Below are 13047 nucleotides of genomic sequence, written 5' to 3'. Positions count from 1 at the left end.
GAAGCATTTATTTCGTCAGCACGTGTTCCTCGAGTCACAACTGGTAGGATTTGACGGAAATCTCCTGAGAACAGAATTGTACATCCACCCATAGGTGCATTTTTGTTGCGCAAATCGCGCATTGTCCTATCCAGTGCTTCCACAGACGTCTTGTTTGACATGGTAGCTTCGTCCCAGACTATTAATGAGCAGTCACGCATCAATTTTCCTGTATTGCTCTGTCTAGAAACACTACAGACGCTGTTATCATCATCGGTGGCGATTTTCAGCGGGTGCTTCATTGTAGAGTGTGTGGTTCGGCCTCTTTCCAAAAGAGTAGCGGCAATGCCGGATGACGCAACAGCTAACGCAATTTTTCCGGTAGATCTCAATTACTAATTACTGCTGTAATATCTTGAAAAATATTGTTTTTAATTATATGCTGTAAAGAGCCATATACATAGATCTATATGAAAACAACAATGTATTTAACACTTATAACGAAACATGATTTTTGTGACACTAAGCGAAACATAAGGTAATTTTGACCGAAATCGTTACTTTTTATGTTTTTTTTATTGTTATGTTTTTTTTCAGTTAAAATGAGGTAAATAATAAGGTACTACAATAATTATTAAGCATTTACAATCAAAAAAAGTTTTTATTTTACATAATTGACATGTCAATCATTAAAAAAAACATGAAACTGAAATTAACGAAACCTATAAAGCTTGAATACAAACACACGGTAAATCTGACCGACCGAAATCGAACTTGGGATGTGCACAAGACAATAGCGTCACGCCAACTAAATGAAAACCTGTTCAGTGGCGATGGTAGGGGGAGGGAGGAAGGTAGGAGGAGGGGCAGCTGTCAAGGTCAAGCAGTTTAGCCACTATTCCAGCACGAAATTCACTATCGGTCATTTTGACCGATGTTTCGTTATGAGTGTTAAGGTATTTAATTGGATAAGGATTAATGTTGTACCCATTTGTTGAAATCGCTTCGAAAATAAGCTATTAGTTGTCGTAAAAAGTAAATGACAAAAAATGTTATTGTATGGAATTGATAGCAAACTAAACGCGCTCCGAATCAATAAAAACTATTCAAAAACTGTATTTTAATTATGTGCGATTTACTAATATAGAACCTGAAAATAGCGTTTTATTTCGCTGTAAAATTGTATGTACATATAATTACATGGAATTCAGTACATACATAGATACATATGTATGTACATATGTCCGAAATGAAATAATGCGAGCGATTCGTAAATACATACATACATACGTCACCATACGATGTAATTCAACATTAATGAGGTGTGGTGAGATTATCGCTTAACGCCTATTGCTTCATTCGGTTGACAGCGAACACACACACAAACAGCTTTTTTTGGAAAAAGAGCTGCTTTTGTTTAAACAATTTTGGTTAAATAACAAATAAATCAATTTTTTTTTTTGATGCAGAACGAAAGTAAATATTTCAAAGTTAAACTTCAAGAAAGTTTCATTTTAATTGGTTGATTCGTTTATGATTTATGGCCGTGAAAACAAAAAAATTATGTTTTTTGCCACATTTTGACCGATTGCCACGCCCCCTTTATATATTTCTTCACATTATATAGATATAAACCTTCCTCTTCAATCAATCTATCTTTAAAAAAAAACCGCATCAAAATCCGTTGCGTAGTTTTAAAGATTTAAGCGTATAAGGGGACATAGGGACAGAAAAAGCGACTTTGTTTTATAATATGTAGTGATATACTATACTTGTACAAATGCAATTTTCAAAGCTAACTTTATACATACATACATATAGTTGAATATCAAAATATCCGAACATTAGCGCTTTACTATTACATGGTAGAAAAATAAATTTAAATACATATAAATATATGGTGTACATACATATATAAATATAAGTACAGATATGTATGAGTTGTTATTTATTTACTTAAAATATACTAAGTATATACGTACACACTTTCACGTGTACTAAACATTGCTAATAAGTTAACAAAAGCATAATTCCTTAGGTCAATTCCTTAGCGTAGTTGTTTATTATTTGCTTGCTTATTTTATAAAAAACGTCTTGTTTTTCAACGCAGCCCTACCGAACAACTCCACTGGTGCTTCCTGGTGCCAAAGTTAAGAAGGATGCCCCAACCACAGAATCTTACTTGAGGTACCACCCAAATCCGGCTGTTCGCGCTAACCGCGGCCACGATTATCATGACAGTGTGATGAAGCAACGCGTCGCCGACACCATGTTGCACAAGGTCGTTGGCCAGGATGCCGACACTGGCAGGGTAAGTACAACTATTTTTATTTGAGATTATTTCATGTCTGTGCATATGTATGTGCTAAAATGTCTGTGCATACATATGTATGTGCTCCGATAAAAACAAAAGCGGTCATACTCATTTAATTTTTTCCGACTTTCATATTCTTTGTTTTCTCTTTCGTTGGCGTGCAAAATTTGCTAAATAACTATTTGATACAAAAAATATTTAAATTTTCACTTTTGTTGCGTAACTACGTTGAGGTTTTTTATACTCATTTTTTATTTGAAAAGATAAAAAGGGTAATTTTTTGAGATATATGGAACTTTTAATAAAAATTCACGTTCGTCCACTTCGCTATGAGGCTGAATGGTTATTTGACTACGCAAAAGCTCAGCAATCTAATAGTAATTATAAAGGCAGTAAGTCTATGACTTATGAAATAAATGAAAAACAAATGAAAAATTGAGAAATTGTATTTGAAAAACAAAACGTTCTATAGCTCTAAGAAAACACCCGTTACGAGCATGCCAGTGAATGGCAAACAAAATTTATATGAAGCTAATTCAGTATTCTTACAAACGGCACATACATACATATGTACAGATGGTATACAAATATGTATATACGGGTGCTTATTAACATACATACATATATCCACTTTACAGGTATTCCACAAACAATTCAACTCACCCATTGGCCTGTATTCAGAGAACAACATCGAGAACACCATCAGACAAACAGTTCCGTAAGTGTCAAATATTTCTCACTTCTTCACTCGAATTACTATTTTTCTGTATACAAAAGAATGTTGCTATTCATTTGAGATTTTAGCTTAATTGAACAAAAACACATATTTATTGTGACACATAATGCTTAATTAATAAAAAACAAGCTGCAAAAAATATTAATAAAGAATTATAACCAATTTAATCGGACCCCAATTGAAGTGCGTAGGCCAATATATTTATTAAATGTGCTAGCGATCTACTTAAATACTTTTATTTTTGGTTTTGCAGTTGCAATGATTTTAGCAACCGAGTTAGAAGAACTACCCAGCTTATGCTTTTATTATAGCCAAGTAGTATTTAATTGTCCTACAGACGTATTTTGAAATTAAAAAGGTTTTCATAACATTGCAATATCGGAATTCTCATGTTGGGATGAGAAATTATGGTTTCGAACGCAACTAACCGCTAATTTTTCTGCTGGCTGCGTTAAAAAAGTTGTGTAGCTTAAAAAAATTCATTTTTCGGAAATTGTTTTTATTTTGTTTTGCAAAACAATCATTCGAAAATGTTTTTGTGACACTGACAAGAGGCCGAATGTATGCGATTCGCTTATCGCTTGAAGCTTTCGTTCATTTTGCTTAGTTTCTTAGTTAAGGCTTCCTATGTATTATGCGGCGCAAAAGTAGTCCAATCGACTGTTAAATAAATAACTAAAACTAAATAATTTTTGATAAGCAAACAAAAAAGGTTCAATGCATAAATAATATTTATGTGAACCTTAATTTACTTCCTATGAAATTGAAAAAAAAATAATATTGGGCCTTTGCTGGGGGCCAGCATTTACGATTATAAAATAATAACTTCTCCCGATAGGGGATTACTTTTGCACCACTTTACATAAAAATGTGTATGTGTGTTTCCATGTATGTAAAGCGGAATGTATTAGAAATTTAACGAACAAATTAAACAAAGCCACGAACTATGCTGGAAATAGGATTTTATGTAGATTAGCATTCCACAGCTGTCATTTGTGTATTTATGTGTAGTTCCGCAACTGTCTCTGGTTTTATGTTTACGATTATTGTAGATGTATGTACATACATATATAAATTGACAGGATGGTGCAATATTCGCACACACACATATGTATATATGTAAATATTTATACAACCACACATATTACTAAAGTATTTTTGTTTTGGTGTCTGGCGAAAACTAAATTTACGTCACAATTTTAAATATTATTATAGAAAATATTCTTATGTATATATAAATATATATATGTATGTATAAATGTATGATTTATCCATTTCATGAATTTTGTATAAAAAATATTGTTGTTGTTGTAGTGCCAAAACCGAAAGTCCGCGCATAAGGAGTAGTCCTTTGCATCGCCCAATGCCGACAAAACTTGACCGGTAAAAGTAAATTGCAAATCAACCAGACAGTCAATCAATCGATCAAACAATCAACCAATCAATCAAGTTATCATAAAAGTCACCCCATTATCTAGCCCTAACTGGTCATTACCATAAAATCACTTTTGGTAATTCATTGGTTGATTCAAAAATCTTCATTAGCTATTTTCGATCCGTTTGTAAGACCACACAGAACAATCGAGCGCTTTGAGTGCTACACTAGTTTTGTTCTGCTATATGAGTTTTGTTGTCATCCCTTTGACATTTAATAGCATTACCATTAAAACAAACCGTCGGCTTCAATTAACTGTAGTTAAGAGTGGTCAAACTTTTTTCATTGCGTGAATTATGTTTTTGGTATTCCCATTGTTTTCTTTTGTTATGAGTTGCACTTGTGTAAGTACTCGTATGAATTTTGATGTTTGTAGTTATTTCATGAATTTTGAAAACAATTCGGACCTTGCAAGCATGCCAAGTAGTTACCATGTCCATGTAACTGTAAATATATGAAGGAATTTTGGAAAATGTTTGACAGTTGGGTATTACAATTGTTGAACAACGAAAGAAATTTGCCCGTCAAACTTTTAGTAAAGGAAAGGCTTCAACGATTTTATTAAAAAAAAAAACACACCAACGTTGATATTTCGACAATAAATTCGGGGAATATCTCGAATAAAATAAATATTTTGGAAAATATCAAACCCTAATGAAGTAGTACAGCTCTACCACGCTTAGCTTCCACGCAGCAGAAATTTCGGGAGAGTTAAAAAATGTATTATTTCTTAAAACCAGTTATTTCAAGTTGAGTTTCACCTAAATTAAGGCCCTTTTGATATACATATCTTTTGTCATGTCCGAAAGGTTTCAATACCTCCTTTAAATTGATTTACGGCGACGTACACTAAAGAAGAGTAGCCCACTGACTCAATCAGTGATGATCATGCAGTGATGTTTCGCGAACGACTTGCGTTGTGAAAGTTATGGGTCGTCAGTTATCAACATTTCGACGATGTGCTGAGTTAACAGAACTGATTGATTTTTTTAATTTTAAAGCGACTGGCGACTCCGGTCCTCGCTTCTGTAGTTGAAATCTGTAGTTCCATTGACCAGATTGAAGTGATGCAACCTGAAGAGATAGCAGGGACGATTTCGAATCAAGCAAATTTTTCGAATTTTCCAATTCGACCCAACACATCAATAGCATGTCTTTAAGACTTTACTTTATTTTCCCTTATTCCAAAAACCTTGTAAATGTTTACATATGCACATTTCTGTTCGATTGTATGAAATTTATGTCATGTAATGTTTTTATTATGTAGTAAAAATTATATAGAAATTGTGTTTGGTTTTACCAATTTTAGGTTAGGGACGAAAGTTATTTTGCCCTTTACATCTTCTAGATTGAAACTAAAATTTATAGAGTGATTATTTGTGTAGAATGAGTGAAAGAATACAATTTATGGCTGAAATAACTGATTACAATCAGTTAATAATTAACTAATTTAGTAACTTCTAAAATAACAGAAAAAGAGACACCGGATAGTAAGTAAAAATTACTGAAGGCATTTCTATTGAGCATTTTTTAGGACAAATAGTGTTTAATTTTGCATAAAAGACGTATTAATACATATTTTGAAAAAGGACAAAGCTGTACAATTAATATTAGAATTTTCATCGATCTATCTTTCCTGGAACATAAACGAAAAATTCTGGAGCAACAAAAACTCAGAGAACTGAGAGAGCAGGAAGAACGACAGCAGCAACGCCAGCAACAACTGTAATTGCATACTCAAAAAACCGAACAGTTCTGAAAGCAGTCAAAAACTTCCGTGTAAGGAAGTCGAAAGCATACGAATATCAACACAAATGAGGAAAGAGAATATAATTTTCATAACGATAATTAAAAAAATTGGAATCAACGGAGAACTTCGACTTTTTACAGAAAAAAACAAAACCAGAAAATGATTCAATATTAATAGACTCTAAAACGAAGGCTTTTATGCTAACTAAAAGTTTATTACAACTGAAAATTGAGCTTTAATCTTTGACCTCTGAAAGCGGTTAATTGGAGTTGAATTGACGTGTTGTCATTACACTCAACTGAAAATTTTCAATTGGTCTGTGATATAGCAAAATTTATCGAAATATTTATTAGTTTGTAATCATTTTTTTAGAACAGTCCCAAGAAATAACATTCAAAATCATATATTCGTAGTATGAACTATATGTGAACATTGGCATTTCCCGAAATTGAATTATCATATTGAATCGCCATCTTCTCCTTGCGCCCACCAACCTAATACCATATCTAATCCGTTATTATTCCCCAGTATTAATATTCGAAAGCTTTCCTACTGGATAACTGCTTTATGGAGCAGAGAGCAAAGCTTAAACACTTACTGACTTAACTTAAGACTTAGAAAAAGATATACAAGTAATTTAATAACAATATTAATGAATAATGAAGAAAAATTATGGCATTTTGGCCAAGTTAATAGTAATGTTCTTAGTTTTGGTTTACTAACCGATTCTTTTGTATCGTTTCGAACGAGATATAATTTAGTATTTAAGAGTTGCTGCTGCACAAATATTTCACCTTTAAACTCGCTCACATCGCTGGCATTGCATACTGTCACTTACGTACATTTGTACATACTTAATTGAGCTCGAAATCACTTATATTCATACACATACATATGCACATTATATAATAATACTCGTATGCATACAAGTAAACTTGAATAATACGTATGTTTTCAATGCATAAACACATTTACATACATACATATGTTAACAATCACCATTTTTGAACATAATATACATATGTAAAAAGAATTATTAATCTGTTTGCAAAATTATAATGACTATTAATTCTAACGTATTGTGCACATCCTGTTTTTTCTTTCTCTCTCTCTCACAAACACATACACAAATTCTCTGCGCAACTGCAATGTCAAACAATTAAATCAATCAATCAAACATTTACATATACGAAATCCAAATCGAATATTATAAATCCAAATTCGAATTGAATTCGTATTGATTGGGACTGAACTTAAACCCACACAAATAATAATTATTATAACAAAACATAAATGAAACCCAAAACTGTTAAAAACAAAAATATCGAAATATCAAATATGACAATTTCGAAACCCTCGGCGAATCATGACAATTAAAATCGCTTCCAATCGTGAAAATTTGATCAACCGTGCCACCGGGCGCCGCCATATCACTATGCCACTATACCACCGTACCAACATATGTACCCTTGTACCGTCAATTCATCGACATCGATACTGTGGCGTGGTGTTTTTGCAATCGAAATTAAATTGATCGTGTGTATATATATATTTACACATGCGTATTAATTACATACTTACCACAATGTAATGAATGACGACAATTGCCAAATGACAACAATTACAACAAAAAACTACTACTAAATACAAATTGTATTCAATCACATCACCAATGAACAGTTATAAGAAGACTCTTCATTTTGACCCATCGAAGAGCGAGACTTATAAAGCCATACAGGAGCAGGGTTATGGCAATGGTTATGCCCCACAGGAAGTGACAGTGCCGGTTCAGCCAAAGGTCTACCAACCAAACCGATTGGCTCCAGGAAAGGTAAGGTCGAAACGACTTGCTGCTTGCGATCACCGATCACCGATCACCGATCACTGACCATCGAACATTGATACACCGTCATCATACGCACTTTAGCATGATCTTGGCCGTCAAAAATCAAAAGTCTAAATTCAGCAAAAAAAAAAAAAAAAATCGTACTCCTTTGTGCATCTCCTTCTCGTTCCACAAAATTATTTCATGTTGGCGGAGCGGGCTGGTTATACATACTCTTATTAGGAAAAATGTGTTCATATCATAAAATCACACTAATTTTTATTTTCACTATTTTCTATTAGTACATACATATGTACATATATACATAGCTCACGTATGTATGTACGTTGTCAGTACAACATTCATATGATATATTTATATCTACATTTAATTGAATAAGTTCCTCCAATTTCACGCTACCATAGTCCGTCACATAGATATTTAAGCTGCATGTGCCGTTGTGTAACTTAGTTTTGAACGCTCTCTTGCTCGCAGGCTCAAATCGCTGCATCGCATCATTAGTTTCAGCCTCTAATCCTCTCTGTATCTCTTTCTCTCTCTGACTTTTTTAACTATTTATAATTTTGTAAAATTCTATGGGTTTATTGATCAGTGTGTTTGTGTATATGGATTCGAAATTTTTTATGTGAGAAATCCACCAAAAATTTTAAAATAATTTTTATAATTATAATTTTTAATTCATAACTCATTGAAAAGTAGCGAGTACGGCTGCCAAATAAATAATTTGTACATGCGGATTAGTTCTCATCTGTGCACACTGTACATACCATCAACAATTTTTCGATTTTTAATTAATGTTGTTACATTTTGGTTTTGGTCAAATTTAAAAACCTTTCAGTTTAACCAGTAACATTTATAAATAACAAACATAAGTTTATATGTAGCCATTGCCTTAAAAATCATTGTATATTTACTCATCTTTCTCACATATCTTCATGATATTCATTTGAAATAAGACATAGTTTTAGTATGTGTGTGTGTGCGCCACATTTGTACAGGTTTTATTAAAATAAATTTCTTTAATGGACTTTCAGAAACCCCTCAGCTCAACGCCCGTTTCCCACACGACGTACAATGTAAGTATGGAGAATTCTCTAGATCACGCCTGTATTTGTATGTGTAACATCCCTGGAGTAGAAATTGGAACAGACTCATTACTGCGATTGCGTTTAAATATTCAAATATTAACACAAAAACTATTAATTAAGCTTTAACTCTCAAGTAGGCGATTTTTTTAACTGAGGACTACAAGGATGAAGATGTTAATACAAGTTTAGTTTGCATCGAGGGCACCGTAGCCCAATGGCTTGGTGCGTGACTATCACTCTAAGGTGTTAGGCTCGTATCTCCGTGCGTGGAATAGCAAAATTAATGAATCTCTTTCTAATAGCGATCGCCCCTCAGCAGGCAAGGACAAACCTCCAAGTTTATTTTTGCCGTGAAAAAGCTCCTCATAAAAATCATTTGCCATTTGGAGTCGGCTTAAAACTGTAGCTCCCTCCATTTGTGGAACAACATCAAGATGTACGCCACAAATACGAGGATGGGTTATGGTAACTCTGTTAATTGTTCCATAAACGTCAATGAGGTGGAGGGCATGAATGATGGAGTAACCTTTTATGCCATGCACCTTGAGAGTAGACAGGTTTGTCGTTATCTACCGAATAGAAAATTAAAGAGCCGTTAAAAATTAAAACATTCCAAGAAACGACATTCATTTCATTAAATAGCTTTAAACGACGAACAAACCAGTTTTACTGGCTATTTTTCATCCATTCGTACATACGTACATACATATATATACATGCACCAAATAAACAATACATACATACATATGTGTATCGGGTTGATGCGATGTATGCAAAATCGATTGAGTTACGTTGGTGCGCCCTTCAAATCGTACACGTATTACTATACTCAAGATTGGCCATGTGGATCTATTCTTTATCCACACGAAAACATAGGCATGGCATTGCCATGTCACTCGATTCTACGATACGAATAAAGTACGCAAACGTTGTTTTTCGCACCGCCCATAGACGTGAAATTTTTCATTTGTGCTCTAATCAGCGGTATGTTTAATAATGTTCGTGTGACTTATACATACATTGTTACAAGGTTATGGCTCACCGAGAGTATCGGATCCATGAGAGATGCTACGCTCTCTTGCATAAACTCATCCCCATAGAATTTACTATACTATATACATACTTCTAATAAATAAATAAATAATTGGCGTGTACACTTCTGTTAGGCGTTTGGTCAAGATTCTCCTCCTATTTGTAGCGTATGCCCTGATGTTGCTCCCCTAAACTACATATATGTATACATCTACCTATATATTAATATTTTCGCATACATTTTCAGTGTGACTTATGCTTTCTAAAATATGATTTCACTAACCTCTTTTTCCCCCTGCCATTATACTGCAAGTAGTTTAGAATAGGTCTACAAGTACTCTTATTAGGGTATACCGATTTTATCCCTCCTCTAGCTAGCAATAACATGAACTATTTCAAAATAAATGGGCTAGTTCCGAGCTATACCTGAGGCCGATACATTTATTGCAGGGATGATATAACATACATTTTTGGATTTATTTGCTTTATATTTGTTTACGACCGAATTTGTATGTAATCTCTAATATATATGTATACTTGTTTGTTTTTATTTCTGCATATTCAGGTGGTAAATACGCAAGATGACACCATCCGTCAGAGCTCATCTTTCAATCGCTTGATGTACAGTGTGTTGGGTGCGTCGGAATATTAATTTCTAATATCAGTTGTTTCTAAGTGCATGAGAGCCCATCGATGTATCAAAACTAAAACACCATAATCAAACAATACAGAAGAATTTGAATAGCGGTAGCTTTAAAGAAAAACACAAATATTAAAAATACTGAGGAAGTTTTCTTAATGGAAATTGCAGTACACCCAAGCAAATAAAAAAATATGCATATATTTAATATTATAACATATAATCATTCAAAAATAAATTATCTAACATTAACAAATTCGAAAGGAACCTATTTTTCCTGTCGATTTCAATAAAAATCAGTTTTTTAGTATACAAAATACAAACCGAAATTTTGCACAAATTAATAAATTAATAATAAAAAGTGTATTAAACGATTCAAAATTATTTGAAATAAAATGGCAAACCAAAAATCAGTGACCCGCTTAATAATGTTCAATATTAAGAAAAAACAACACTAACTTTAATTTAAATTGTATTTTTTAATAACTTAAGGAAGGTAAATTTCAGAAAAATGAGTGTTTCTAGTCAAAAGAAATGGAAAACTCATGTGGTTGAGTCTATTCGGTAATAAGTTTTATTTTCCTTGACTCCAGCGTGATTTTTCAATTTCCCAGCGGTTCACAAGAACTAAACTTAACCTTAAATTTAAATAAAATCATTTATAAATTATAAAGCTAATGAAATAAAATTGTATCATTGGACAGGAGAATTCCAAAATGTTGTGTCCTTAAACAAAACAGAAAAAAATTACAAGGGCTCAAATCATGATAAGAACATAAAGGTATGGGGGGAGGGACTTCAATAAGCTGAGGCTCGCTTACTTTACACTGGAACAAAACTTACAAATCGTTAACGTTAAAGGTTCCATTTGACATTTTTTGTATATTTTTTTAATTTTTTATATGGTTTTTTCCCATATATAGGGTGGGCCATGTAAAATTTGCTTTTTGAATCGGCTATAAAAAAAAACTAATCAATATTTTTTCAAACTTTTTTTTTTATTTTGAAGATTGAACATTGTCATTTATGAATTAAAAATAATATCGTTCAAATAACTGCCACGACTGGCTTTACAGTAGGCCATTCGATCAACCCAATTTTTAAGCCCATTTTCAATTGTTTGGGCTCCAATTTCATGAACGGCAACTTCGATTTCGTGTTTTAAAGCATCGATCATCTCTGGATGGTTCGCATAGCATTTGTCCTTAACGGCTCCCCACAAAAAATAGTCCAACGGGCTTAAATCACAGCTCTGAGGCGGCCAAGTGATATCGGAATTCAAAAACGGTAGCCAAAAGTTCGAGTGTAACTTTGGCAGTGTGACAAGTTGAACCGTCCTTTTGAAACCAAATGTCGTCCATGTCATCTTCTTCAATTTTTGGAAACAACTCGTTGAGCATGTCACGGTAACGCTCGCCATTTACTGTCATCGCCGCTCCTCGCTCATTTTCGAAAAAAAAAATGGTCCGATGATGCCGCCAGACCAAAAACCGCACCAAACAGTGATTCGTGGATGCATTTGCTTCTCTACAGTAACGTGTGGATTTTCTGAACCCCAAATCCGACAATTTTGCTTATTGACGTAGACACCGATGTGAAAATCAGAAAAGAAGAAGAAGACTCACCACTTTGGAAATAGGTTTTCAATATTTCCCAATTTTGTTCAAGCATAAAGCGTCCCATTTCGTAAATGTCAAACCTTTAAGTAAATTATGAACAAATTTGACATGCCATTTGTGTTACCATTCTCAAAAAAATAGGTGGTTCAAAAAGCAAACGCTATATGGCCCACCAACACGACGAATAATATTGTGTTTCAATGCTTCAATTGTGGCCGGGTTATTGGCATAGGAAAGTGGCTTGACATACGAAGATCGTTTGAAGAGTTTGTCTGAACTCTTTGAAAAGTTTGAGAGATGGTACACTGGCGCGTATCAAGGTGATGTTGAGTTAGTAGCATCTCTTGGAAGAACACACACCAAGTTTCTGTCAGATCGGCCTATGTCTTTGAGGTTGGTATTCGTTTGAATCGAGGAAGTCGAGTGAGTTTCCTTTTCCAACAGGACAACGTTTCCCAGCTCCTGACTTGGCTCCCTCGTATTCATCGGACTACTATTTGTTCCGCAATTTGAAGAAATGGCTGGCGAGTAAAAGATTTTATTCAAACGAGGAGGTGGTTGCAGAAAGGGTTGGCTAGTTTTCAAACTTGGACAAATCCTATTGAAAA

General features: G+C 33.7%; 1 protein-coding gene across 9 annotated transcripts in view; it reads left to right on the top strand.

The window, feature by feature from the left end:
- The window catches only part of LOC128861360 (PDZ and LIM domain protein 3), a 46481-nt gene extending 34952 nt beyond the window's left edge, over window positions 1-11529 (top strand). For 3 of the 9 annotated variants that reach the window (XM_054099450.1, XM_054099453.1, XM_054099457.1), the window contains 6 exons: window positions 2090-2290; window positions 2932-3011; window positions 4344-4412; window positions 7895-8045; window positions 9095-9136; window positions 10746-11529. In XM_054099450.1, the coding sequence (XP_053955425.1) occupies window positions 2090-2290; window positions 2932-3011; window positions 4344-4412; window positions 7895-8045; window positions 9095-9136; window positions 10746-10832 (630 nt within the window). In that variant the 3' untranslated portion in view covers window positions 10833-11529. Of the gene's footprint in view, window positions 1-2089; window positions 2291-2931; window positions 3012-4343; window positions 4413-6078; window positions 6368-7894; window positions 8046-9094; window positions 9137-10745 lie in introns of those variants that run through there. The other 6 variants (XM_054099452.1, XM_054099454.1, XM_054099458.1 and 3 more) reach the window with 3 other exon arrangements.
- The last annotated feature ends 1518 nt before the right edge of the window (window positions 11530-13047 follow it).

This window comes from Anastrepha ludens, chromosome 4 (assembly GCF_028408465.1).
Source record: "Anastrepha ludens isolate Willacy chromosome 4, idAnaLude1.1, whole genome shotgun sequence".
Taxonomy (NCBI): Eukaryota; Metazoa; Arthropoda; class Insecta; order Diptera; family Tephritidae; genus Anastrepha; species Anastrepha ludens.
The sequence above is the reverse complement of the archived record's forward strand: the minus strand, read 5'-3'. Positions and strand labels throughout refer to the sequence as shown.